We start from the raw sequence: 27927 nt of genomic DNA, 5'->3' as shown, positions 1-27927 counted from the left end.
GATTTTGAATAAACTTTCCAAAACGTCTCCTGTCGTTATTTACATACACTGCCTTTTATCGGGTGAATGGGTAGGGGTACAGTGTACCCCATACCCATTCACATAGGGAGGGGGTCCGGGATCTGGGGGGCCACCCTTGTTAAAGGGGGCTTCCAGATCCCGAGAAGCCCCCTGATCCGACTTGCGGTGCGACTTCCATTCAAATCAATAGGCTACCATAGGGAACCATTGATTTTGAATGGAGGCAGAAAAACGCTGCTAAAAGCAACATGGCCAAACGTGAAATAACGCCAATGGAGTAAGCTACTGAAAGCATGTTTAACAGCTGCTTTTTCCTGGCATCAGAACTAGCTTTGCAGCACGTTTTTTTCTAACGTCCCGTGTACATGGAGCCTAAGAGTGAAGTTACACTTTAAGTTACTACATTTTTGGAAAATCAATCTACAGTATATGTTTTTTTTTACTTTTTGAACGAGTCAAAACTTTGAAAAATATACATGTATTGTAGAATTTTACTACATTTTTTTAACCTAATTTTGACTAAACATTTTACCTTTACCCCCCCCCCCAACCCTTAATCTTCTTCTTACTTTTACACTGAGCCTTTAAAGAGGTTGTAGTCCTCAGGAAAAAAAAAACTGAAAGATAAAGGCAATATTAGCTCATTATGAAAAACTTACCCTAGAACGAAGCCCCCACAGCACTACCCGCTCACCGGTGACACTGCCGACATGTTCAGCTGTCTGAATTCCCAGAGCCACAATGACGTCACTCCTGCGCATGTGCTCAGGAGCCGCCATTCACGGCACAGGGCTCTGAAGGACAGGCACAGGTGGCTGTTCCTTCAGAGCGCATGCGCCATTGATGTCACTGGCTGCATGCAAAGTAAATATATCCTAAACGGTGCATGTTTAAGAGATATTTACAGTACCTTATCATAGGCTTATCTATAGGTACAAGTTACAGAGGAAGCTTTACTTTCTCTTTAACCTCTTGGCAATGGCTGCACCCATATAGATGGACGCTCTGCTTGTGGGCCTTCTTAAAGCAACTTAATGTATGGAAAGCGCTCTTCCTGCACACTCCCAGCATGGTAGCCAGCAGAGATCGGTAAGCTCTAAATGCATACTTGCCATTGGGAACTTTCTGATCATGTGACAGCCACTCACATCTGTCACATGACCCGAATGCCCATCTCCTGGCTTTTAGAACTCTTAAAGGGCTGGAAGGCGGTCAGTGTAAAAGGGTTAAAGAGGCTGTAAATCTCAGACATGAAATATGAACAAAGCACATCCCTCTATAGTGTGTACTTGTCTTAATTAAGAGCACTAAGTGTCATATTTTTGCCTGCTGCTTCTTTATTCTGTTATCAACATGGGTCACTTCTGAATAGTTTTCCTGACACCAAGACAGAAAATGGTGACAGGGGAGGGATCTCCAGCCGATCGACTGCCTCAGCTCTGTTCCTGTATGATGTGTAAAGGGGAGTGTGTCCCTTCCCTCCAATCAGCACTGAGAGCTCTCCTCACTGAGCTCTGCAGAGTTCAATTTTAGCTTCCCACCCCCTTTTTTCTGACTGCTTAAACAAACTGTAAATTCTGGACTTTAAACGGATGTAGAGGAGAGAAGATTGCAGATAATCAAGTACAACTTATATAAGAGGATGTGTTTAATCTCTGTGTATCACCTGAGGCCAGGTACTTCACTGGATCAATGTAAATGTTTGCAACCACTTTAAAGTAGAATTCCAGTAAAAACTTAACTACCCCTAAAAACACTCCCTGCCCTCTTCTAACACCTAACTAACTAATTTATGTAAAAAAAAAAAAAAAGATCTGTATACTGGGCTATTTTCAGGCTTCTCCCGTCCAATCACATGATCGGCTCCCCTCTGTCATCGGCAGGGGACAGGAGGGCGCATTAAAAACGGATGGGCCATAGGAAGCCTATGGGTTATATCACAACTTCCAGGAATTGCCAGCCATTGTCAAGTGCTCTTCATTCCCCTGCAGCCACTGCTGGCTGACATACCGGAGATCACGTGACTGGACCAGAGCAGGCTGAAAATAGATAAGTATACAGATCTTTTCTTACACAAGTTAGTCACAATAAGTGTTTGGAGAAGGGAGGAAGTATTTTTAAGAGTAGTTTGACTAGAATTCTACTCAAACACTTAATCTCCTCTCAAAACCTAATCCCTAAACCACTTACTGTAAACTCTAAGTGGATAAAATGTAACACACAATTAAGAAATAGAAGCATTCCTTGCAGATATGAAGACATTAATGCTACTGTTTCTATAGCAGACATTGGTTGTGGTTAAATAATATTTTATATATGCCTTCTTTATTGACTTTACAATAATTATTCAATTTTACAGCTGCTTTGAGCATGCTTTACACAGCTAGGGCACTGTAGGGTGTATATCAAACTCTAATAGCATATTGCAGCTTTTTCCATTAAATTTGTAATGAGAATTTTATTTGAAACATGTATCTTTTGGCTGTTTTGTATTGCTAACATTTTGTGGTTTTAATAGTACTGAGAGACGTTGGTGAAGACAGCTATGGGATATAATATAATAAGATCTCACATTAGTCTCTCAGATTTATAATCTATAGTCTAGACCTCAGAAACCACACAAAATAAATTTTGAATAAATGATATAAATAAGATAGGTCACTGCCAATAGAGATGAACTAATCCCAAACAACACACGATCCAAAATCAGATCTGTAAAAGAAGGCTTCAGATAGATTGCAGAGGGATCTTGTACTTTACTAACTGTTTTTTTGCTTCACAAGTAAGCCTCTTACGGTGCTTAATTTGATTCCTGAATCTGAGGATGCATGCTACATTTAACACACAACTCCAGATTTTGAGCCCCAGCATCCCCCACACCTGTTCTAAAAAAAATATCCCTTTATACATATTTCAAATCAAGGTGTCCTACAGCCAGTAACATAATGTCACAGGTCCTAGCCTCTTGTTGTCTTCTTGCAAGCTGTCATGTATGCCATGTGAGTGTCATTTTGTGCATTGGAACCCTGAACCCAAGGCTGATTGATTGATCACGCCTGGCTTGTAGTTTGCGCTGAAAAATTCATCCCAAATGTGTTTTATCAGGTTGAAGTCAGGACTCTGTGCAAGCCAGTCAAGTTCCTCCACCCCAAACTTGCTCATCCATGTCTTTATGGACCTTAGGACCTTAGACGAAGAAGACCTTAAGGATGAATTGAAGCGCAGACTGTGAGCCAGGCCTTCTCTCCAACATCAGTGCCTGACCTATCAAATGCGCTTCAGGGAGAATGGTCAAACATTCCCATAGACACACTCCTAAACCTTATGGACAGCCTTCCCAGATGATTTGAAGCTGTTAATGCTGCAAAGAGTGGGCCAAACCAATATTGAACCCTATACACTAAGATTGGGATCCCATAAACATTCAAACGTTCATGTGCGTATAAAGGCAGGTGTCCCAATACTTTTGGTAGTATATATATATATATATATATATATATATATATATATACAAATAAAATAACCGCGCTGAACACAAAAAATCCAATAAAGTGAACAATTGAATTAAATCAAAGCTGCAGCTACAGTGGGAAACACCAAAGTAACAAGTAAAGGGGGGTAAAGCTGCGCTAAATGATAAGTGTAATAAAACAATAAATAGAACATTTTCTCTAAGAGATAGCAATAAACTATCAGATTAGTGATCAATCAAAAAATTTGAGACCGATCAAAAAATATGAGACCGATCAAAAAATAGTGCATTCAACAAATCAATGGAAGTGACTCCGGATAATGTAATAAATATAATGAATATAATTAACCACAAAGTCCATAAAGGAATAAATAAAAGTCCAAAAGTGAATAAAAGTGTTCAGAGACAGAATCCTCCACCACTTAATGATATTCTCTCCACCGTGCTGGGAACAAATCACGCTAATGCACTTACCAGCTGATGGCTGTATGCAGGCATGTATCACTCATGAGAGTATATCCAACCAGATCAAATCAGGACCCTTTGGCAGCTCCACTAAGACCAGCAGGATGATTCCCCTCAGCCCAGTAAGATGACAGACACCGCAGCATAGACACGGACAATCCACAATCCAGCAATGGTCATGAAAGAATAATGGCCACCATAGTGAAGTATGTATGAAAAAACATTTAATACTAGAAGGTAAAATACTCACATGTATGTAAAAGAAAAGCGCTTGTATCAGCAAAATCTGTAAACACCGCCGCCCGACTTCCGGGTATCACGTGGTGACGTCAGCACGCCTTTCTGACGCGTTTCAAGTTCCCAGAAAGACATCATCTATGACGAAATGCGTCGGGAAGGCGTGCTGACGTCACCGCGTGATACCCGGAAGTCGGGCAGCGGTGTTTACAGATTCTGCTGATACAAGCGCTTTTCTTTTACATACATGTGAGTGTTTTACCTTCTTTTAATAAATGTTTATTCATACATACTTCACTATGGTGGCCATTATTCTTTCATGACCATTGCTGGATTGTGGATTGTCCATGTCTATGCTGTGGTGTCTGTCATCTTGCTGGGCTGAGGGGAATCATCCTGCTGGTCTTAGTGGAGCTGCAAAAGGGTCCTGATTTGAGCTGGTTGGATATAATCTCATGAGTGATACATGCCTGCATACAGCCATCATCTGGTAAGTGCATTAGCGTGATTTGTTCCCAGCACGGTGGAGAGAATATCATTAAGAGGTGGAGGATTCTGTCTCTGAACACTTTTATTCACTTTTGGACTTTTATTTATTCCTTTATGGACTTTGTGGTTTATTATATTCATTATATTTATTACATTATCCGGAGTCACTTCCATTGATTTGTCGAATGCACTATTTTTTGATTAATCACTAATCTGATAGTTTATTGCTATCTCTTAGAGAAAATGTTCTATTTATTGTTTTATTACACTTATCATTTAGCTCAGCTTTACCCCCCTTTACTTGTACTTTGCATATTATTTTTTTCTTTTTTTGCACAAACACAAATTGTTGCATTATTTTTGTTATAAAACAAATTGTTTTGTTTATAGTCCTCATGCATTGTCACCGAAAAGTTTGTTTCATGAGCTTGTCCCTTTATTTGTTTTTTACATTTGCTTTGGCGCCAGTACCACAGAAAATAGTTAACAGTTTAATATATGCATTTAAAGGGTCCATGTATAAAACCTTAGTTGCACAAATGTCAGAAACACTTGTGCAAGTTTAACTTAATTTCATTTTCTAGTAGATATATCATCAGCTCCATCTAGTGCAGTGGTTCTTAACCTTTTTTGAGTCACAGACCCCATTAGCAATCTGATAAAAGCTATGGCTCCCCTTCCCATAAATATTCACATAAACACAAATGCTATGAATATATGTACTTTATTTTTATTAAAATGTGATTGTTGGCTCATATATGTATGACATACACAAAGTTTGAATAAAGTAAACCATCCTAACAAAAAAAAAAAAAAACACTCCTTGCCATGCAAAAAATGAATGACCACTCTTTACAAAAATTAAATACAATCATCAGTAGTTTTTTTTTTTTAAATCAGGCAAAAACTTTATTAAAGATGTCAAACAAAACATCAACACACAAAAAAAAAGAACAGAAATACAGAGTCCAGAACACGTACAGTACTCAAGTGCATGAAAAAGCTTGCAGTAATAGCATACATATTTACCAACATAAATCCCCATATGTGACAGGAAAATATACAATAGTCCGACCCATCTGCCCCGCACCCCCACCAGATACAACAACCACAAGCAGAGCAGACATTGATCTCTCGTGTAACAATGGTCCCTGGGCCTCACCTCACCCCCGCCAGAAGATTGTTCAGGACCAACTCCACCGGGGCAAGCCCCGGCACAGCCAGCCACGGAGCCCACAGGCGGTCAAATTTACCCACGCTGCCCCTATGTTGATATATATACTTCTCTAATCTAAGTGTGTCACCCATAGCCGCAACCCATTCCTTAACCAGTGGGGCCCTTGGTGAAATCCATCGCCTCAGTATCAATTTCCTTGCCTGAAACAGAGCTCGCCCGATGGCCTGCAGGGCCAGCTCCGGGGCCTGAACCCCACCAAGAACACCCAACAGACAAACCTTAGGGTCCTCCGGTATCGTAACCCCGAAGGCCCCCGAGAGCGTCGAGAGTACTCCCTATCAGTAGTTTTAAAGGCTCAAGGTTTTTTACCCTTATACATTCTCTACATGGAGGTAAAAAAACACCTATGTGCAGCCACCACCCCACCAGCCCCCCTAATACACACATGAGCTCCCTCTCAATCCAGCGATGTGCACGAGAGCTGAGCTTCTCCTGGGTCTCTCATTTCTCATTGGCTAAGACCAGCAGCGGGAGCTATTGGCTCCTGATACTGTCAATCACAGTCAGTGAGCCAATGTGAAGAGAACGGGGTGAAGGACTGAGCTCTTTGTGTCTTATGGATGCATATAGCGAGGCTTCGGGAGCGAGCACTCACCAGTACCTCCAGAGCAAGGGGCTTGCTATTAGGGGCAATGGCTGAAAAGGAGGAGTCAGCGGGGGACCCGAAAAGCAGAGGATCAGTGCTGCTCTGTGCAAAACCACTGCAAAAAGCAGGTTAGTATGGCATGTTTGTTTTTTTGTTTTTTTTTAGATGAACCTTTAATGTCCCTTTAATTCTACCACTACTACTACTACTACTACTACTACTACTACTACTAATAGAAAATAGGAATTAGCACTTGCTGTTATCGAGTGACACAAGATTGTCATCACACAATGATACAACTTTTGATGGAAAACATGGGCCAACAACGAGTCAAGAGATGCTTAGCAGTTGGAACTAGAGAAAGGCAGAGAAAGTGGCAGGATGCATTTTCTTTAATGTCTTTTAATGGGAAACCATGGATTGGGACAAGGGGGGGCTTTATAGTGAATATGAATGTATATTTTTTTATCTGACCCTCACAGATCTTCTGAAACTCATCTATGGCCCCCCGGTTAGGAATCCTTGATCTAGGGGCTAAAATGCAGTAAAACATTTCTAAAATAACTCACTGAGAAAATATACAGCATTTTGCCCACTAGATGGGGCTGCTGATACAGGAGTTATTCTATTCAAAAACATACAATGAAATTTAGTTCAGTTTTGCATGACTGTTCCTGAGATTTGTGCAATGAATCTTTTATAAATAGATAATTAGAAATAGGAATAGTATGCTGTTTTATTTAAAAGTGAATTTTCTTTAGTGTTTAATTATTTTTTCGAGTATTAAATATAATACAAAGTTCATCCATTTGTTTTAAAAACATTTCTAAACAAATGTTCTTGTTTTAACAGCTACGGAATAATAAAGCTAAAGATGTTTGTCTAGACCAAGGACCACAGGAGAATCATACAGCTATAATGTACCCATGTCACGGATGGGGCCCCCAGGTTTGATATTTCACTGTTTGTTTTATGGTCCACAGTTTGTCAGTTAGAGCCACATATAGGTGATTAGAAGGATTTACACAATTGAACAGTAATAGTTTTGGTTATCCTGGAATAATGAGCTTGCAGTTATTGCATTACTTTGGGGCTTGTTTTTCTTTTTTTAAATGTAAGCATTCATAAAACCACTGAAGTGATCATTTTTCCTGACTTTTATTGGCAATTATCAGGCATATCAGCAACAGATTAATTAGTTCCATCAAAAATAATGCAATGGTAGACATATTATCTGGCCTTCTTTTAAGCTATCATGATGTCAGGTTTTGTAGTTTAAGAATGTTAAAACAATAGCATTTAATAAACTAAATAATTTACCAAGAAGTAAATAATAATAGCATTTTTATGCTAAAAACTAAATTTCAATGTATGACATGACATTTTTTTGGAAATCTCAGCACTGAAAGATGTTAGCCTAAGATTCTGAAATACATACTTTGGAAGGCTATTTAGTGTTCCAGGATTAAGTCATGGTTCCAAATAAAAGTGAAGTTTAAACCTAACTCTGAGGGAAAAATTTAAACTATAAATGAATCCAGTTATGTATTAGTTTAACATATTAGTTTAATATTGTACAGTATCTGTTTGAAATCACCACAGTAAAGTATGGGGTGTTACCTGGTATATTTTATGTTATGGTTCTAAATAAAATGAGCAAAAAAAAAAAAGCATGGACTTCTGGGAATCTTCAGTGGTCCTCCTGTGCTTGGCTTAGCAAGACCCAGGCCACACAAACATTAGAGCAGACCTTCCACCCACTGTTTTAGGTTTAGACTTAACAAGCTGCAGGGTAGCTTGCCAGTACCACATGACAGCTCCACTTCCCTCTGAAGTAAACAAAAAGGCGGGATCACCCTGTGATGTGATCCCACCCCCTTATGATGTCATTGACTATATATGGACACCCTTGTCCTTTTGCTTACTTCAGAGCCAGGGGGAGTGGAGCTGTCATTTGGTACTGGCAAGAAACAGGAACGGCCAGGTGTCGGTGGGCAGGGTTTTTTTTTTATTGTTCGGATCAGCGGCCTTTGTTCATCATGAACGACATAGACCTACATCGCTGGACTATGTGCTTGACGATGGATGTACATTAGGGGACTTCTTTTTTTTTTAATGCATACCTTGTCAAAAACTGTTGTGTTTTTATTTACAATTCTGTGCAGTTTCACCGCTTTATTCCTTCATACTGCTTTTTTTGGCAGGTGGGGTGTCAAAAAATGATGGGCCCTAGGTACCACATGTGCTAGGTACAGGACTGCCTAGCCTTAATGTGAACTCATCAAAAAAATTGTATATTGCAAAAGTCATTGGAAACCCTATAGAAGTCAGTTGGAGGCGAATATTGAAAATCAAGGCTGATAGGAAAGGGGTTGTCAAACAAAGGTTGTGGGGAACAAGGGATTGCATTGGGGAACATGTACCCATATAGAAAACATTTTTTTAAAATTACCATATTTGGTCAGAGATGTCAGTAGGTTCCCTCTTCCCCATTGTTTATATTCAGCTGCTCTGGGATAAAATAGATAAAATCCTTTATTAAAATACATGTACTGTATAAAGATAATGTCCCAGGATGTAGAAAAAATATTGTCAAATGAAATCCAAAAAAATATTGTCTCACAAAGTACATGTCCCACAATGACCTGCTCTTGCCAGTACTTCATCACATATGTCATCTCCCTGGTGGGCTGCTGAATGTACACAGACTAACCAGCGTGCTGTCTGGCATCAATCACCAAATATGTTTATTAATATATTTGGTAGATTACGATTACATCACCTGGGATGCCAGCGAGTGATTCACAATCTGAAACAAGCTGGCAGGCAGAGGAATCATTGGTAGCTAGGATGCTGGTGGCCGCATATGTACCAGATTATTTAGCAGTGAAATATCAATTTGCAAAGTAACACATAGCAACAAAGCATCAATAATCTTTCATTGACTTGAATACTCTGAATTCATGGTTCATTGGGTTTCTGTATACCATTGCTCTTTAGACTACCTTAATAAATAAGTCCTCAGAGGGCTTTCAGAAAAAAAGAAACACATGATGTTTCTGTTTGGGTGATGTCTGTTTAATAGCTATTCAGTAAAATAGTGAAAATTTGGTCTAAATTAAACACAATTAGATCCACCTACACAAGAAAGCTATGAAATAAATAGTTACTGGTAATGAAAATGAATTTCATTAAAATGAAAGCTGTGCAATTCAAACAATGCAATGTAGTGGAAGAGACTAAAATACCCCTGTGAATGCAGTGGCACAATGGATGGTATTGAATAATGCAATTCTATGTGTTTGCAGCTTGCAAGATACACAAAGGAAGGATATCTCCATCTCGGAACTCTAGGGAGCACAATACTCTTACCCGATACACGCTGTCTAGTAGATAATAAGAAAAGTAAATTCCCTCAGCTTATGGACTGTGATAAGGTGAAAAGCACACTCCACAAGCGCTGGAGTTTTATACAGGTAAATAATTCTTTTTTTTTTTTTTTTGGCCATCCTTTGTATGCTTGCAAAAATACTTGTATGCTGTGAATAACATAATACCATTCTTTATTTATAGCTTTTTTTGTAATTCAAATAATTTGTTTAGATTTTATTTACAAATATACAATTGCAATTTCAAGCACATTTTATACACATCCATTGTTTTTTTTTATCTCTTAGGTGATTCAGTGGGGCATAGTTACCACCTGAACACCAATTTTGCCTAACTGACTGAGTTGCCAACCTCATGTTTATCTTTTTTTTTTTTTTTTTTTACAGACAACTCACCAAGCGTTTATGAGCACAAACACTACATTATAGCAATGTCTTCATTTTTACAGTAATATATTATGTATTACTACAATTTTAACCACTGTTTCCCCCTTCATGACCAGGGGATTATTTGTTATTTAGCACTGTGCTACTTTAACTGGCAACTGCCCTGTCATGCGATACTGTACGCAAATTACCTTTTTTATTATTTTTTTTTCACACAAATACAGCTTTATTTTGGTGGTATTTGATCACCACTGTATTTTTTTATTTTTTGGGATATAAACAGAAAAAGACAGAAAAAAAAAACTAAAAACAATATTTTCCACTTTTTGTCATTAAATATATCTAATAGGATGAAATTGCAACATTATTTTATGTCAAAATGTATTTTGCTGCATGTCTTTAAAAAAAAAAAAAAAAAAAACGAATAATTGCATATTAATTTGTTTGTGTGAAAGTTATACAAACTGCTGTATATATATATATATATATATATATATATATATATATATATATATAATAAACAAGCAAAAAATTGGGGGAGCAAACCCTGAACATGTATATCTAAAGCCGGTGCAGCTATGGACCAAGCAACATGTATATTAAAAAAGAATAGCGCAACCATGCAAAAGAAATGACTATCAAATATGGAGACCATCCATAAATAAAAATGGGGATTTAGTTCCACCATATGGCCATATCGTGCTCAAGCCCACCACTGCGTCAAAGTACGCACACACACACAGTATCTCACAAAAGTGAGTACACCCCTCACATTTTTGTAAATATTTTATTATATCTTTTCATGTGACAACACTGAAGAAATTACACTTTGCTACAATGTAAAGTAGTTAGTGTACAGCTTGTATAACAGTGTAAATTTGCTGTCCCCTCAAAATAACTCAACACATAGCCGCCATTAATGTCTCAATAACTAATAACTCAACACATAGCCAAAATGGATCAATTCTTCATTTCTTGAGACCCTAAAATGCTAGGATAGTACAATCTCCCCCGAAATAACCCCTTTTTGGAAAGTAAACAGTCTGAGGCATTTAGTAAGAGGCATGGTGAGCTTGGTGATCAGGGACACTGCTTGGTGACAGCATGTAAAAAAAAAAATAATTTAATAAATAATTTTTTTATACAATTTTTGTTTTCATTTTTTAACATTTTTTTTTCAAAGTTTTTATTTGTCATAAATGGGTAACCTATTAATAACAGCTGTAATCACTAGTGATCTCTCATAGTGATCACATAATCACCAGGCCTCAAGTACTGGTATGTGCAATCACACAGAGGGCACAGCGGTCGCAGGAGGGGGGGCAGCACGCTCCTATACCCGATGCAGGCACATGATGTACATGTATGTAATTGTGCCTGCACGTATATGTACTATGGCAGGTCATCAAGTGTTTAACAAAAAAAGTAGTAAATTTAAACCCAAAATTATTATTTTTTTTTTAAAGACAGACATGTCATACTTACCTGCTCTATACAATCCTCTTTTTCTTGAGTCCCCTGCCCTGCTCCGGGCTCTTTCATTGACACACAGAGAATGGCTCGGTCTTGCCCCTGCCTCCCTCCTCACTGGCTTGAATTGACAGCCATTGGCTCCCGCTACTGCTGTCTCTGAAGCCTGGTACACATTATGAGCCTCTGTAATAACAATCTGAGCATAGTTCAGTGATCTCCCCAGATGAGCTGTTGTGTTCTGACAGGGGTACGCCCCCCCCCCCCCCGCCACACCTGCCGGAACACTCTCTCAGCTGCTGTTGGATCAGCTTACATACGCATGGGCCAAATTTTGGTCGGTTTTTATTGAACTGTTCAATGTCTCCCGACATTCAGGCCACGTGTTGGGGGCTTGAGCCTATAAGGAGCGCGAGCAGAGAAAGGCACAGCACAGAATCAAGATCAGGCTCAGATAAGCAGGACTGGTGGGGGGGGGGGGGGAGAGGGGGAGCTGCATTTAGAAAGTCTTTTACCTTAATGCTGACAATGCTTTAGGTTAAAAAAAAAAACACTTTAACCCTAGGAGTCGAGTCTTCAATATGTGAAAAGAGTGAAGAAGAAAGAAAAATAACCACTTTCTCACCACCAATTATTAGCTGCACACATGTTTGTTAACAATAATGTAATGCTTTTTAATTTATTACATAAGTCATTTCATCTGTGCCCACCAGGTGGGTTGGCAGCAATCCAGGTTAGGTTTACCCAAGGAACAGTGACTAAAAATGACTGCTTAAATATGTAGAGCATAAAGGAGTTGTAGTGTTTAAATTTAGTTTTAGCATATGATTAAAAACATTGTTGGTGTTGTTAACTATTTGGAGTTATTCTTCTCATTTCAGAATGGAGCAATAATGAATAAAGGCACAGGACGTTGCCTAGAGGTTGAAATCAGAGGTAATGGAGGCATTGACTTAATTCTTCGGAGCTGCACAGGACAAAGGTGGACAATTAAAAACTTCATTAAATAGAAACAACGTCCTAATGTTATTTGTAAACATTGGGTACAGACTTCAGCTCTTTCTTTACTGGATATTTCTACGGATTTAACCAGGAGCCGAAACCTGGGAGAAAAAAAGTCATGTATTCTTCTACTTTGGAGCGGGTCAAAACTTCTTTCAAGATTTAAAAGGAGCCACTGAAAATGAAATACATGGGCCAGTACAAAATCATCCATTCTGCATGTTCGGAGTTAGTTTTAAACAAAAGCTTGCCAGGCTTGATTTTATTGAGTTCAATTGGAATAGCAGCACAAAGGTTGAACGTGGTTTACTCTTCATGTGAACATCCTGTTTACCATAAATCATAACCTTGTATGTTAAAAATATAATACCATCTTTGAGAGTCATAAGTCTTAACTAGAGATAGTGACACCAAAATAATTGTCACCAAAGTAATAAACAGGTAATCTGTCCAATCACAAGTGTAATACCTGCCTGCAGTTTGTTTTGTGGGAAGTGGCCATTCACTACTAAAGGCACAATGCACAAAATATGATACTTTAAATTCTATGTTTACAGATTATTTTGGTATGTGTCAACAGACTACTGTTACTTATCAAACAAAACAGTAAGTAAACTTGATCTCTGTGTTTTATTAATGAAAATGGTTTAATTTTTGAACCAATGTGGCATTGCCACCTTCTTGGAAAGACCAAAGTTGTTGTTTTTTTCAAAATAGGACAAAACTGGGCCTGACTTAAACATGTAAAATGGCAAATGCCGTGCCATGGACTAAATGTGATTAGATAGCTATGGTGTTGTAAAGATAATTGTGTATAATATGGGGAAAAATAATTTTATTTTTGTTCACTTTAATCATTTTGTCTTTACCCAGGACTTTCTTGTAGTGGTAAAGCTGTCTTTGGTCATGATGTCTGTAGATTGTAGTTTAACTTTTCACTACTTTCTCTTGGTGGTTTCTGCCCCAAGTTATATCTCTGCACTTGTACTGAAAGCAATGTTTAATAGCATGACTGTTAGCTTTTTACAGCTCAGTTCACACATAATCAGGCACATACAGTAGATGCCTGGACTCCCTTTTTGGCAGGGACAGTGACCTGGGCATATATTAAAATGCAGGGTACTACAGTAGGACACAGCTTGGAATGAGAAAAAACATGGGGAAATAGTAAGAATGAAATCAAACATTTTAGGATACACACACCTAACTATCAATAGGAAAACTAAACAGATAAAAAAAAAACATAATGTAACATGTAGCGATCTACAATAATTACTTATTTCAATACATAATGTATTGATTATGTGTTATAATGTGCAACGTTTCAGAATCAATATATTAATAGAAATATATATACTTTAAAGCTGAACAACAGGTTGAAGATTAAAAAAGCATTAAGTAGTATCCTATCCTAGTAGTAAGCCTATAAACTATAATCAAGTTAGATATAAACCTCACCATTAAGATGATAAATTGGAAGAAATATCTGTGATGTCATAGCTCCAATTCATAAAAATAACAGCTTCTGTCAGCCCCAAGAGAAGGAGTAAAGCAGGCATACACATAGCATCCTGTATTCCCACTGCACAGCCATGAGAAACTACAGTTCCCTTGATTCCATGGGAATTGGAGTGAATGGACATGATTGTGGGAAAGAATATGAAAATATTACAGTGAATGAGCTTGGGTACTTTCCCACATTGTCCTCATGACACACACAGATTTTGAGATTACACGCCCACAACCGATGGTCAGCCAATGTTGAACTAGTGATAAACAATATTTTATTATACCATTGGTATTATTAAATGGCATTATTTTCAATTATATGACAGTAATCTTTAACAACAGAACACAATAAAAGTATATTTTTTCTTTTTAAAAAAGCACCTTACCTGTTCCTCACAGACCAATATCGCATTTGGCTGTGGGGAGAGGGGCTTACACTGAGCCTAGTACTCATTTACATAGCCCACCATTTGACAGGCATGGGAAGCCCAGACAGACTAGGAGACTCCTGGCCTGTCAGTCACTGTGTCAGGTCATTACAGTAGAGGCAGTAAAGACCAGGAGTCTCCTGGTCTTTCAATCAAATGATGCTGTAATAGTGGGCAGCTCAGACCAATATCCCATTTGGCTGTGGGGAGAGGGGCTTTCACTGAGCCCAGTGCTCATTTATATAGCCCACCATTCACAGGCGTGGAGAGCCGAGACAGACTAGAAGACTTCTGGCCTGTCAGTCACTGTGTGAGGTCATTACAGTAGAGGCAGGAAATACCAGGAGTCTCCTGGCCTGTCAATCAAATGATGCTGCAATTGTGGGCGGCTCAGACTGGGTGCCTGAGATTTCAAGATCCACCCACTACAGTGAGCATGATCGTAATTATGTCATCGTTTACTGCAAAGAACTACTGTGGGGAAATGACAAGACCAGCAGCTAGGAGGACATCTGGAAAAGTAGCCACCGGTCTTATATTCCGGATGTTAAGGGGACTGAGACCTGAAATTCATAAAATGCTTAATGGATTTCTTAGTGAAAACAACCTGAAGAACATATTGGATTAAAGTATGAAGGCAGCAACATTTTCTGCCTGGAGTTCAGCTTGAAAGAATTTTCCAGTAAAAATAAAAAAAAATGATGATTCTAACCCTTCGAAGTTGGAGCTCATCACTCACCACATTTTAATTTTAAATAAATACCAGGAGCTGTAGTCCTTAAAGTGTCCACCTTAGACTTATGTCCAGACCTCCGGGGGAGGGGGGGTGTCATTGTTGTAGTTAAATCAACTGAATCAATTCACAAAGTTGAATAAGGTTTTCACTGCCAAATAAAAAGGGTCTGCTTTTACTGCATGGCCTAAATGAAAATTAACCAAACATAGATTAGAGGGCGCAGAGCCTAAAGAACACCATCTAATGAAGAACTCAAACTCCATTAACATAATTAGGTTAACTTTCATCCAAGCTTTAAGCCTATCAAGGTCATGCCAGGGGTGGAAGGATAGCTCCCTACCAGGGTCCTGGAGAGCAGTTAAGACCTGATAGGGAATTAATCATGCTCTACTAAAAGATGGTGAAAATGCCTGCTTGAACTATTGTTACCAAGTACATTACACTGGAAGGCTGCAGTCTAACTTGTCTACCTAAAATATAATCAAAGTAAGGACTTTAATGTTTTTAAAGATTCCAGCTCATAACAATAATTAAACATTCGCTAAATTCAGAACATGAAGCTGACCATTGTTGGAACCTGCATGCACTCTTGGGTGTATATTAAATGATCTAGAAACATGCTGGGAACTTCAGGGAGGAGTATCATTGCTTATCTTTGATGAAAACAGGGGACATTATTAAAAAATCCAACCCAGCCAAACAGATTTAATCTACTTTGGTCTTCCAAGATTATTCGTTAATAAATAATTTTTGGCCCATGCATTGTCCATTTATCTTATAATATGTCACAATCTCTGTTTTTAGATGGATGATCATCTGATGTCTGTGGGTAGCTTTGCTTTTGGTTAATTGACTGCCCGCTTAGAAGGTGCGTGGTGTTAAGCATGTTTTTACATTTTTTAATAAACATATCATGCATAAATGTAATAAATTCAGTGGAACTTGAACACAATAAACACGGCTCATAAAATAAACAAGCTTAATGTGCAAAAGATGTCTGATGTTTTTCAATTCAAAACATGGTAAAAATATAGGGCTTGACAAATACAGTTGCCTGGCCCAGTTATGTGGGCTCAGCTTGGTATATTTTATATACATAAAGTGATTGTAAAGTCTTGTGTTTTTTTTTTTTTTTAAATAACAAACATGTTATATTTACCTCCTCTGTGCAGTGATTTTTCACAGAGCAGCCCAGATCCTCCACTTCTCAGGTCCCTCTTTGCTGCTCCTGGCCCCTCCTTCCTGTCAAGTGCCCCCACAGCAAGCAGCTTGCTATGACGTCACCTGAGCAGAGCTGCGGCTCCCTGTGTCCATTCAGACATGGAGCTGACGTTCCGCCTCACCCCCTCTCCTTTATCTCTTGATTGGCTAACTGAATTTGGCTGACAGCAGCGGGAGCCAATGGCGCCGCTCCTGTGTCTTAGCCAATCAGACAGCCGAGGGATTCGTGGAAATTGCTGGATAGAGAGGGGGCTAAGGTAAGTATTAGAGGGGCTAAGGGAAGCTGCTACACACAGAAGGCTTTTTATCTAGAATAGAATGCATTAGGATACACAAACTTTACAACTTTACAACTCCTTTAAAGTGTTTTAACCTTTTCAGACAAATTTGAGAAACCCCCACTACATGTTGTTACTGTATGTAAACACATCACACAGCATGCCTAAAAATTTATAAAATATATTTCTAGTTGTTTTGTTGAAGCAGGTTTATACATAAGCCTTTTCTATGTATTAAAATACCTTGCAATGTGCAATAAAGCCAGGTACACATGGATCGAATGTCGGGAGACATTTGCCGGTTTAAAAAAAAAAAAAAAACATTAGACTTGTGTGTATGTCTGTCTGGAAAACCATCAGCCAACCAACTCCCGATTAGCGCTCTCAGCCAATGCCAGAAAGCACTAAATGGGGTGTTCTAGTAGGGGGGGCGTCCCCCTGTCAGAACACAACAGCTCAGCGGGGGCGATCGCTGTACCAATGTTGGATGGTTAGTACAGTGGCTCTGATTGGAGCTGTCAGTTTTTTTTTTTAATGCTGGGTTGCACTAAAAAAAAAAACTGTTACTGTGCACCAGGCCTTAGGGGACAGAGTGAAGGACAGGTTTTAATGCATTAATATTAAATGTACCACCCACGCCTTGATATCCTATACCTTTTGTTAGGACAGATAGTGTGTGCATCTAGTTTACAACTGATAATTAAAATCTGCTAGCACAGTATAGACATGGTAATTATGGTAAACATCTAAAACACCTAAGACCCCTTATTTACATTAAATAGAAGGAGAAAGCAATGTAGGATTTTTCAGTAAGTTAAAAGTTAAGTTGCAATTTTTATGCTGTGAAAAGGAACATGTAAAAATGAGGCAGGTGTTTCCACTTTGGCTACAAAAGTGGACAACACTTAAGCCAGGTCAAGGCATTATTGATGTAGTTGCATAACAGTGAAACATGTTACTTCTACAACAGCATGTAGTGCTTGGCTCAATGGTAGGTGAAGAATCAGGAGACTCAACACCGCAGGACAAACCAAGCCCAGAGCCAGATTTTTTCTAAGTGTGGAATTTTAAGGGTTACAGAAAATGTTATACGTTAAATTAAATGTTAGTCTGAGGCTAGGGTTTGAAGCAAGTAGCTAGTGTTAAGGGTTTGGATTAAAGTATAACTAAAGACATTTCTTTTGTTTTAGTTTTGGAAAGAGTAGAGATAGATTAGAACACCTGTCAGTTTTTATTGCTGTGTGTGCCCCTGTTAAGGAGATTCAACCTCTCTATGTGTCCTGTTTATCATTATCATTGAAAGTGAAAGTAAAAGAAAATCCCAAAATTTGGGTTGTCCTAAAAAAGTAATAGCGGAGAAATCTTCCAATGGGGACACTAGTTCTGGTGACCCGGGAATTTCCTTAATTTGTAAGGGATTTCCTCTCACTTCCTGTTAGGCTATGGGACAGGAAGCGAAGCAAAATCTCAACAATGGGACACAGATGACAGAACAAAAAAAAAAGAAAAAAAAACATCAGGGGCAATAACCCTCCCTTACTCTATCCAAAATGAAAAATAAAAAAACGGAAAGTTGTTTCATACTTACCGTAATTTTCCTTTCCTGGTGCCTATCCATGGCAGCATACCAGTGATAGAGCTCCGCCTCTACTCCTCCCTCAGGACCAGTGAGTAGCATAAAAGAAAGGCCCAGCCCCCTGTCCCATCATTCTCTGTCATATAGAATACCAGGGGTGGGAGCATATGCTGCCATGGATAGGCACCAGGAAAGGAAAATTACGGTAAGTATGAAACAATTTTCCGTTTTCCTGGTGCCTCCATGGCAGCATACTAGTGATAAATAACTAGCAAGACAAATGGGTGGGTAATGCTAAATATGCAAATCTTTAATTGGACAAAGACATGGCCGACTGAATAGTCCTTCTGCCGAACTCCACAGTTTTAAGTGACCTGAGTCGATACGATAATGTTTGAAGAATGTATGACGTGATGACCATGAGGCGGCCCTGCAAACCATCTCTAAGGAAACGTTGGCCCTTGCTGCCCAGGAAGCCGAGACTGCCCTAGAAGAATGAGCTCTTACTTGTGAAGGTGGAGATAGCCCCTTGACTTTATAGGTTTTCTGGATGAGCTTGATGATCCATGACGATAGAGTCCTCTTGGTGGACTCTTTGCCCCTGTTTTTCCCGAAGGGGATGATGAACAGACTGTCAGACTGTCTGAATGAGCTTGTGATTTCCAGATAGGCCCGAAGAACTCTAGAGATGTCTAGGTCGTGCTGAGTTGCATCTGCGTTTTGAAAAACTGGAAGGGCCCAAGGTTCTAGAAGATGAGAAGAGGAGGAGACCTTGGGCATGAACCCCTGCCTAGGGCGAAGTTCGACTCTGTCCGGAAAAAAGGTGATGTGATCTTCACTTATTCCTAGGGCATGTAGCTCGGAGACTCGTCTGCCAGAGGTGATGGCCAACAGGAAGGCAGTTTGTAATGACAAGTTCCAAAGAGAAGCCTGTTCCACTGGAGAAAATGGGGGTTACAAAGAACTTCCAAGACCAGGGTAAGATCCCACTGTGGAAAAGAGCGTCTAACGGGAGGACGGATTTTCAACACTCCTCTTAAAAAGGTTACCACTAGAGAATCTTCAGCCCATCTCTTGTTGGTCGCAGCTGTGATTGCTGCTACCTGTACTTCAAGGGAGCTTGGCCCCAATCCTAAGTCCAATCCTGTCTGTAAGAAGGCTAAAACTTGAGGGGTAGAGGGGAGGACGGGGTTGAAGTCCTGCCCCGTGGCAAACGCTAGGAATTTGTTCCACACTTTTGAATAGACCGCGTTGGTAGAGGGCTTCCTGGCCTTCAAAAGTGTTGAGATGACTTCAGGAGTACATCCTAAGGACTGAAACCTTTGCCTTTCAGTTTCCAAACCCAAAGATCTAATCTCTGCGGATTCGGATGATATAGTCCCTGCTGGGACAGTAGGTTGGGAAAATGCGGAATCCTGATGGGGGGTTCCACACTGAGATGGATGGCTAGAGGGAACCATGGTCTCTTCGGCCAAAAAGGGAGTATCGTCAGGACTTGTACTGATTCTGTGAGAAGTCTCTGGAGGAACTTCAGAATCAGTGGGCGGGTAGGAAAGGCATAAGCCGTCGAGAAATTCCATGGGCAGGTCAGGGCATCGACTGCTTCCGACTGAGAGTAGGGGAGGCGAGAGTAGAATCTGGGGAGTTTTGAGTTGTTTGGAGTGGCAAACATGTCCACTTGAAGAGGGTACCAGAGGTTGGTGATTTGGAGAAAAACTTGTGGATGTAGAGACCACTCGTTGTTGTCTGCGAACCTCCTGGATAAAGCGTCTGCCACTGTGTTCAGCCGGCCCGGGAATGTAAACGGCCCTGAGATCTCGTAGGGTTCTTTCTGCCCACAGCATGATGGGTTCGACCTCCCAGAGGAGGGTCCTGCTGCGAGTACCTCCTTGTCTTAGCAGGTATGCCACTGCTGTCTTGTTGTCTAATCTCAGGATGACTCTGTGGCCTTGGAGGAGGGGTGCCAAGGAAATCAGAGCTAGAAATGCCGCTCTTAGTTCCAGTACGTTGGATACCACTCCTTTGGTTGAGTGGGACCATCTTCCCTGAAGCTTGACCTCCCCGCAATGGGCACCCCATCCGTGCCCACTTGCATCGGACGTAAGGATGGTCCAGTTGAATGAGCCTAGGTGACGGGGGTTGGCAAGATTTCCCTTCTTTGTCCACCAAAACAAGCTTCTGCGCATTAAGGCGGTCACTCGGATTTTCTGGGAGAGGTGTTGCTTCCTCCATTGTGACAGAAAACCTGTTTGGAAGAGCCTCAGGTGCCAGTGGGACCATGGCACCATGGGAATACAAGAGGACATTGTGCCGACTAGACTCAGACACTGAGAGGCCGTCAGATGAGTACTCCGAATCACAGTGAACATCCTCCGTATGATAATATCCATCTTCTGGCTGGGTAAGGACACTGTCCCCACTTGGGTGTTGAACAGGGCTCCCAGGTAAACCATCTGTTGTGTCGGGGACAAGTTGCTTTTTTGAAAATTTATGAGCCAGCCGAACTCCTGCAAAGTCTGAAGGAGAATTTTCCTGTGGGATCTGCATTGATCTGGATTGCTTGCCAACAGGAGAATGTCGTCTAGATAGTGGTACACTCTCAACCCCCTCTCCCTGAGGGGGGCTAGGACAGTTATCAAGGTCTTGGTGAACACTCGCGGAGACGTGCAGAGCCCGAATGGAAGAGCCTTGAACTGAAGGTGTATCTCGCCTACAGCGAACCTCAGAAATCTCTGATAAGTTGGAAAGATTGGGATATGCAGGTAAGCATCTTGTAGATCGAGAGATATCAACCAATCTCCTGGTTGAATGACCTGGATGATGGTTTGCAAGGATTCCATCTTGAAGCTCTCGAGCTCTATATATCGGTTGAGCCTCTTGAGGTCTATCACCGGTCTCCAACCTCCCGTCCTTTTTTGCACTAAAAAGAGTGGAGAATAGAAACCGGTGTAACGCTCCGCCAATGGAACCGGTATGGCTGCACCTTGAAGCTGAAGATCTGTCAGGAATTGGGATAATCCCAAAGCTTTTGATGGCGAGGCTGGTATTCTTGACTCCTGAAACGAGGCATGAGGAGGAGGATGGGCAAACACCCACCGGTGACCCTGATGGATTGTTGACAGAACCCAGGGGTCCTGACAACGCGAAGCCCAAATTGGGAAAAAGGCCTGTAGCCTGGCTCCGACTGGGAGGGATTGCAATCTTCTGGCGTGAAAAAGGCTTTGCTGCCTCCTGGGGGGTGGTGAAAGCCTTGGTTTTGCGTGTGTTCAAAAAAGAGGCCTGGGTGCCTCTCCAGGGTCTTCTGTTATCCCTGTTCTGTCTGGCTTGCCTATAATCCCTGGAATTTGAGGGCCGGAATCTAGACGAATAGACTCTTGTCCTCTTGACTTTCCTGTCTTGTGGCAGGAGACCAGACCAGACAGTTACCCTGGAAATTGCCTTGTCCATCTTTTCTCCGAAGAGGGATTCGCCATCGAATGGAGTCTTGCACCAACTCTGTTTGGACGCAAGATCAGCTGTCCATGGTTTTAGCCAGAGGGCCCTTTTGGCCATTACTGTGTGGAGCATTGACTGTGCCTTGACAATGTCTTCTCTAGGGACATTTTGGCGTAGAGCTGTCTCAACATTTTCCGTCCATGCCCTGATGGCATTGGAGACAGATGTAAGGGCAATAGCCGGTTTACAGGCTGCACCCGAGGCCAAGTAGCTCCTTTTTAGGTCCAGGTCTTTTTTTCGATCTAGCGGATCTTTGAAAGAAGCTGTATCCTCCATAGGTAGTGTCACATTTTTGGCGAGTCGTATGACTGCAGCATCCACCACCAGCATGGAATTTAATGATTGTGCTTCAGCCTCGGCTAGAGCTTATTAAGACGGCCCAATGAAAACTTTTTATCTGTCTTCTTCCATTCCTCTTCACTAATTTCTCTTATCTCGCCCATAAGAGGAAAGAATACTTGTTTCCTCTTAAGGAAGGGAAAATACGTTTTTGATTTTGGAATGGGTTCTTCAGGATCCTCCCAGGCAATTGCTGTTTTTACTGCATAGTTAAAGCCTGACGGGTCCGACTCCTCTGAGGATTCTTCCGAAAGGTGTCCTGAAGATGCCTCTCCAAGTAATGGAGCCGCAAAGCGCGAAGGGTTTAGCCCTGTGGGGCCTGGAGCGCTATCATCCCTGTCCGGAACCTGAGCTGCAGAGGGAGCCGCCTGTGCGGGTACTAGAGTTGTCAACTCCGAAAGGGAATCCTTCATTGTCTGCTTTAGCAGATCCACCACTTGTTGGTTTTCCAGCTCACGGTTGGCTGCGTAGTCCCGAAAACAGTCCTGGCAGACTAGTTTTCTGGGTAAAGGCACTGCGCCACAAGCCCAGCACTTCTTCCTTGAGGAGTGGGATGGTGGAGAAGGAGAGTGGTGGTGTCTCGAACTTTATCTTTCTGAGGATCTATAGTGGGAAGATCTTGATCTGCGATCTGGACTGTCATGGTTGCGGTGCCTTGAAGACTTCCCGGATCTTTTGGGGTGCGTTGGGCTGGAACAAAGGACATTTGTTAGTCCATACAAGCACTCTTTTCCTTCTTTCTTCAATACTTACAGAAAGGTGGTCCCATACCTATTGTGAGGATCTTGGTTACGTGATGAGTGGCTCATCGTAGAGCATTGCAGAAGGACCGGCTGTGAGAGGAAAGCGCAAGAAGGAAGAAAAGAAAATAAAAAAGAAGAAAAAAGAATGGGAGAGAGAGAGAAAAAAAAAGAGGAGGAGAAAAAAAAAAAAATTTATCGAAGAAAAAATAAAAACTGAATAAATGGGAAGGAGGGCGGAAAAAAAAAGAAGGGGGGAAAAAAATAAAAAAGTGTTACAAGGTGCTACCTACCAAGGGCTTTAAACAAGTCGGCAGGAGCAGGGAAAGATGCTGTCTTTCAGGTGGACAGCAGGTGGAATGGCCCTTTAATAGGCAGAGCAGCATAAGGGAGCAGAAAACCCCTCCACTTAGCTTCTGTGGGAACTCAGGGCAAAATTACACCTGGTTCCCACATCCAAGATGGCCGCCGAGCCTCAACCGCACTGCGCATGCGCCTGCGCATGTGCAGAATGTTCCTCGTGCACGGCTCTACTCCCCGCCCTGCGAGGCGGTCCGCAGAGACGCCAAGACTCTGTGGAGGAAAGGGGCGGCCTCGATTTACATGGTGCTGCAGGGGGAATCCCAGGGCTGGGAGCCATCCACACGGGATCGGATGTCTTTAGCGAACTTAAAGGGACAGGCTGTAGAAAAGGTAAGACAAAGGCAAGAAGGGGAAAAAAAGAGGGAAAGAGAAGGGGGAAGAAACAAACACACACAAACAAACAAGTACTGGAAAACCTAAAGGGGAATCCAACCTGTAAAGAAGGAGAGGGAAAAAAAAAAAAAGACGGTCCTTGTGCAAAATCCTGCAAAACCAAACATTTTTAAGATTTTTAAAGAGACAGTGGCAGTATGCGTTCCTATGAGGAAACACTGCAAATTATACCCCAAAGATCCACAGAAGGGGTTCCCGGCCTTATTAGTGCTTTGAGCGACCCAAGAGCCGGGACTGCGCACGGGAGAGGCTGAACCCGGCGGAAATCTGCCTGGAGGCAGAGGTATGGACATACTGCTTATTCTTCACCAGTCAGGAAGGTATGAGGAAAAAAAGGAGAATGATGGGACAGGGGGCTGGGCCTTTATTTTATGCTACTCACTGGTCCTGAGGGAGGAGTAGAGGCGGAGCTCTATCACTAGTATGCTGCTATGGAGGCACCAGGAAAAAGTTTTGCCTGTAGCTCTACTTTAAGTTTAGTGTTTGGGAGTTAAAATTAAATGGCAAGGGCTCATTTGCAGTGTTACCCTAAGGTTTAAGGGGAAGTAGTGGTAAACATTAGAGTATGTCTACATGTTAGGGGTGGAGATTCAAGCCTACTTTAAAGTTTATGTCAAGCCTGAAATCTTTTTCTTGTTTTAAATAGATTGGAGAAGAATTAGAACCTATACCTAGTTCATACTGCTATTTGATTTCCTCCCACATGCAATCTTGCTGACAGTTTAATCACAAAAGAAGTGAGGGAAACTCTGACAGGATTTCTAGCTTTCTGATTATTCTACTAAAAAAAAAGTATTTTTATTGCTTCCTGTATTACTGTTTGAAAGTTCCACCTATGACACAAAGTGAGAATAATTCTCTAAGAAAGCCCAGAGATCATTAAAAACCCTTCACCACTTTATACAATACTAAGGCAAAACATTTTTTTTTCTTTTCCATATGTACTAAAATGCACATTTTGTAAAATTACACTCAAAATTATTTTAGTGCACACAAACACAATATAATCCCAAGTTTTTGGTTAAATATAAAGGATGAGAATGTGTTGATTAAATAGATACCAAAAATGGCAGTTCTCAAAATTGCATGAACCTACAAAATGGCAAAAAAAATTCTGTACCTAAAATTGTCAATAGGCCATGCATTAAAAGCTTTTACAGCTCATTAATTTTGAGTTAACTATGAAAGATGGCCCCAGAATTATAGCTCTCACTTTGGAGTGCGCAGCAATTCCTTTAAATGTGGGGCAATAAGTGATTTTGTATGAACATGTTCGAAGGTGAGAGGGGCTTTCAACATTTTTGGAGGTGTTTTTTTTTTTCTTTATGGAAATTACATTTTTTAAAACTTTTTTCTATTTTTTAAACTCAAGGTATTTTTTTAAATGAAAAAAAAAATGTATATTTTCCTAATGTATGCAACAATATTGCAAAGAAAGGTCACTTTCCTCTTTATTTGGCAGTCCCTGCCAATGCTGTCAGCTCCACCTTCCTTCTGGTGTCTCTAGTAGCAAGCCAGGTGCTAAGGAGGCACCCATGTGCGCATGCTCCTGGTGGGGTCCAAATCGGGCTGTGCGTTTCCATAGACACACACACAGTGCCGTTAAGCCACACTCCAACTCCCTCCTCACAGGAGTTTGATTTATGGCAGCAGGAGCCTATAGTTTGAAAGTGAAACAGGAAGTAAATTAAGTGGTGCTGAAGGAGTAGACAGAACTCGAGCAGTGATATGGAACCAGTGTTTAGGGGCAGAGGGGGGGTATGACAGGTAGTGGAGCTATTTTTTACTTTAATACAAAGAATGCGTTAAGGTAAAAAATGTTTAGACTTTAGTTAACTATCATGTTAACTTTTTTCTATCACAAGGGAGCTATCAAGCCACCCACGTGATAGTATAGTTAAGGCGACGGGTTCTCTTTAAGAGCATAACAGGGGGGAATTAGAATCCTAATTTCAGCCATGCACTATTTGATTGAACACAGACTCTGCTCAATTTGTTTCTTCTCCCACTTGAATGGCTAGAGCTTGGTTCACACCTATGCATTTTTGAGTGTGTTTTCCGATGCATTTTTCTATGGGTCATGTTCATATCTGTGCATTTTATGGAAAGGGCCAGGGACTTTTTTCTGGTTTTTGGTTCCATAGACTTCAATGGATTAAAAATGTGTATTGAAAAACGCAAAATGCACCTGGAATACGCAAATTGCAACCTGCATAGGTGTGAATCAGGCCTTAGGTTTGATAGCTCTAAACTTGAAAGTGCTGAGAGATAGTGATAGGTAAATCTGCCCTTGATTCCCCAAAAGTTTGTGCAGTGTAAAGTTGAAATGACATAACTAGAATAGCTAGAAATGTAAAAAAAAAAAAAAAATTATAATAATTATGTAGCACCACCCCCGCAGGAGCTGCTGATTATATTATTGGGTCTACACCCTGCCTAACAACCCAATCAAATTGGCTCGATCCCTCCTCAGGCACAACTGACCCAGAATAGGACTGGACTATCAAATAGATACACAGGTTGGAATACAATACTTCACTATGCAACAATACCTTGTTACCTTCTTGAATAGTAGTCCTTCTGGGTGACACAATGGAACAACGCACAAGATTGTAATTAACCAAACTTAGTTTACTATATATCAAATTGAATAGGGGAGATACAATACAATACAATACAAGTCCATAAAAGGTTATTTAAAACAGCTTTAAAAAGGTAAAAGAATACCCCCACACTCCTCCTGCATTAAGGCTAGACACAGTACCAGGTAGGTGGGCCTATCTGAGTCCCTCCCCCAGAGTTCTCTTCTTTCTTGTTGATCTTCGCTAGCAAGGTTATTGAATAGAGCTCATTTGTAATCCAGATTAGGAATAAAGATCAAGAGAGAGAAAACAACGAGCTGTTAGTTGTCACCGCAGGGTGTCTGCGTAACTGAGCAATAACTTCTGCGAGAGAGATAAGCCTCTGGCGACTCCTTTACAGACCTTATTGTTTGTCTATGAGTCTCCTGAGAGAGTATGGTGATAAACCCCGGGGTTTTATCACCTCCTGCTGCGCTACCGCTATCTGTAGATAAAACTGTCTCTTCAGCAGATAAAGTCAGTTATTGGGCATGTGCCCTCTCACCAACAGAAGTTTCTCCTTCGCGCGCTTCCACTGCGGTCTCAGTCCTTTGGCTATATGCCAGCCGCGCGGGGTCCTTCTGGCGGATGACTTCCGGTCTCGGCAAACAGCAGTATGACCTCCAGGAATGTGCCTCGTGCTTGAGATGGGACGGTTCCACGTCGTCCCTCCAGGCTAAAAGGCTCTGGCCCAATATCCAGTGTCAGTCCTTCACTCTCGCTCGCTGGTTCCTCAGAGTCCAGCGCAGAAAGGCCCCCCTTCGCGCGCTTCTCTCTCCTTTAAATAACCTCCCCCATAGTGCCGTGCGGTGCAGCCGTGCACCCTGGATCTTGCAAAGCAGCCTGGGAGATGTAGTTTCTTCATCTTGTGAAAAGGAAGTCACAGCCCGGGAAATTCCATGCAGCTACCACTAGAGGGAGCCTAGTTCCTTCCCACATATCAAACAGTGTCTTTAGGCATGTTTAACCCCGCTACACACTCCCCCCACTTGAGAAACTTTGGTCCCCAAAGAGGTCAACAGTATGTACCCTAGTGCATAGGTTGGCATTATACAACAAAAACATTAACATTTTGCTGAAATAAGTCAATCTGAATACATCCAATTTTGTATTCTAATAGCAGTGCAACAGTAAAACGATAAAGTGCAATTAATAAGCAAATAAGTGATTTCTACAGTGTTAATATAGTGCTGATTTCTAGTGCTTTTATATAGTGCTCCTTTAAAAAGCACATGTGCCTTTGCAATTTCTTAAACACTTACATCTTAAAGTTTGTGTTGAAAAAAAAACATCAAAAGGTGAGAAAGAGAAAAAAACATATAGTGAGGTCAGAGCAACAAAATGTGCGCAAACATTAACTCACAAAGTAAACCAAATTGTGAACATCAAAAACTGTGCTTATTATAATGGCCAAACCCAATATCCTTATGTACAAACTTAAATGCAAACGTTTTCTACTTCAATACTTTGTTC

The 27927-nt window shown here is 40.9% G+C and overlaps 1 protein-coding gene across 1 annotated transcript in view; it reads left to right on the top strand.

Moving 5' to 3' along the window:
• Positions 1-14159, top strand: part of GALNT17 (polypeptide N-acetylgalactosaminyltransferase 17) — a 630956-nt gene extending 616797 nt beyond the window's left edge. Inside the window, exons 9-11 of the mRNA XM_082246998.1 lie at positions 7360-7455; positions 9816-9983; positions 12635-14159. Of these exons, the coding sequence (XP_082103124.1) occupies positions 7360-7455; positions 9816-9983; positions 12635-12763 (393 nt within the window). The 3' untranslated portion in view covers positions 12764-14159. The remainder of the gene's footprint in view (positions 1-7359; positions 7456-9815; positions 9984-12634) is intronic.
• The last annotated feature ends 13768 nt before the right edge of the window (positions 14160-27927 follow it).

This window comes from Pelophylax lessonae, assembly GCF_965119305.1.
Source record: "Pelophylax lessonae genome assembly, chromosome: 2".
NCBI classification, from domain to species: Eukaryota; Metazoa; Chordata; class Amphibia; order Anura; family Ranidae; genus Pelophylax; species Pelophylax lessonae.
The sequence above is the reverse complement of the archived record's forward strand: the minus strand, read 5'-3'. Positions and strand labels throughout refer to the sequence as shown.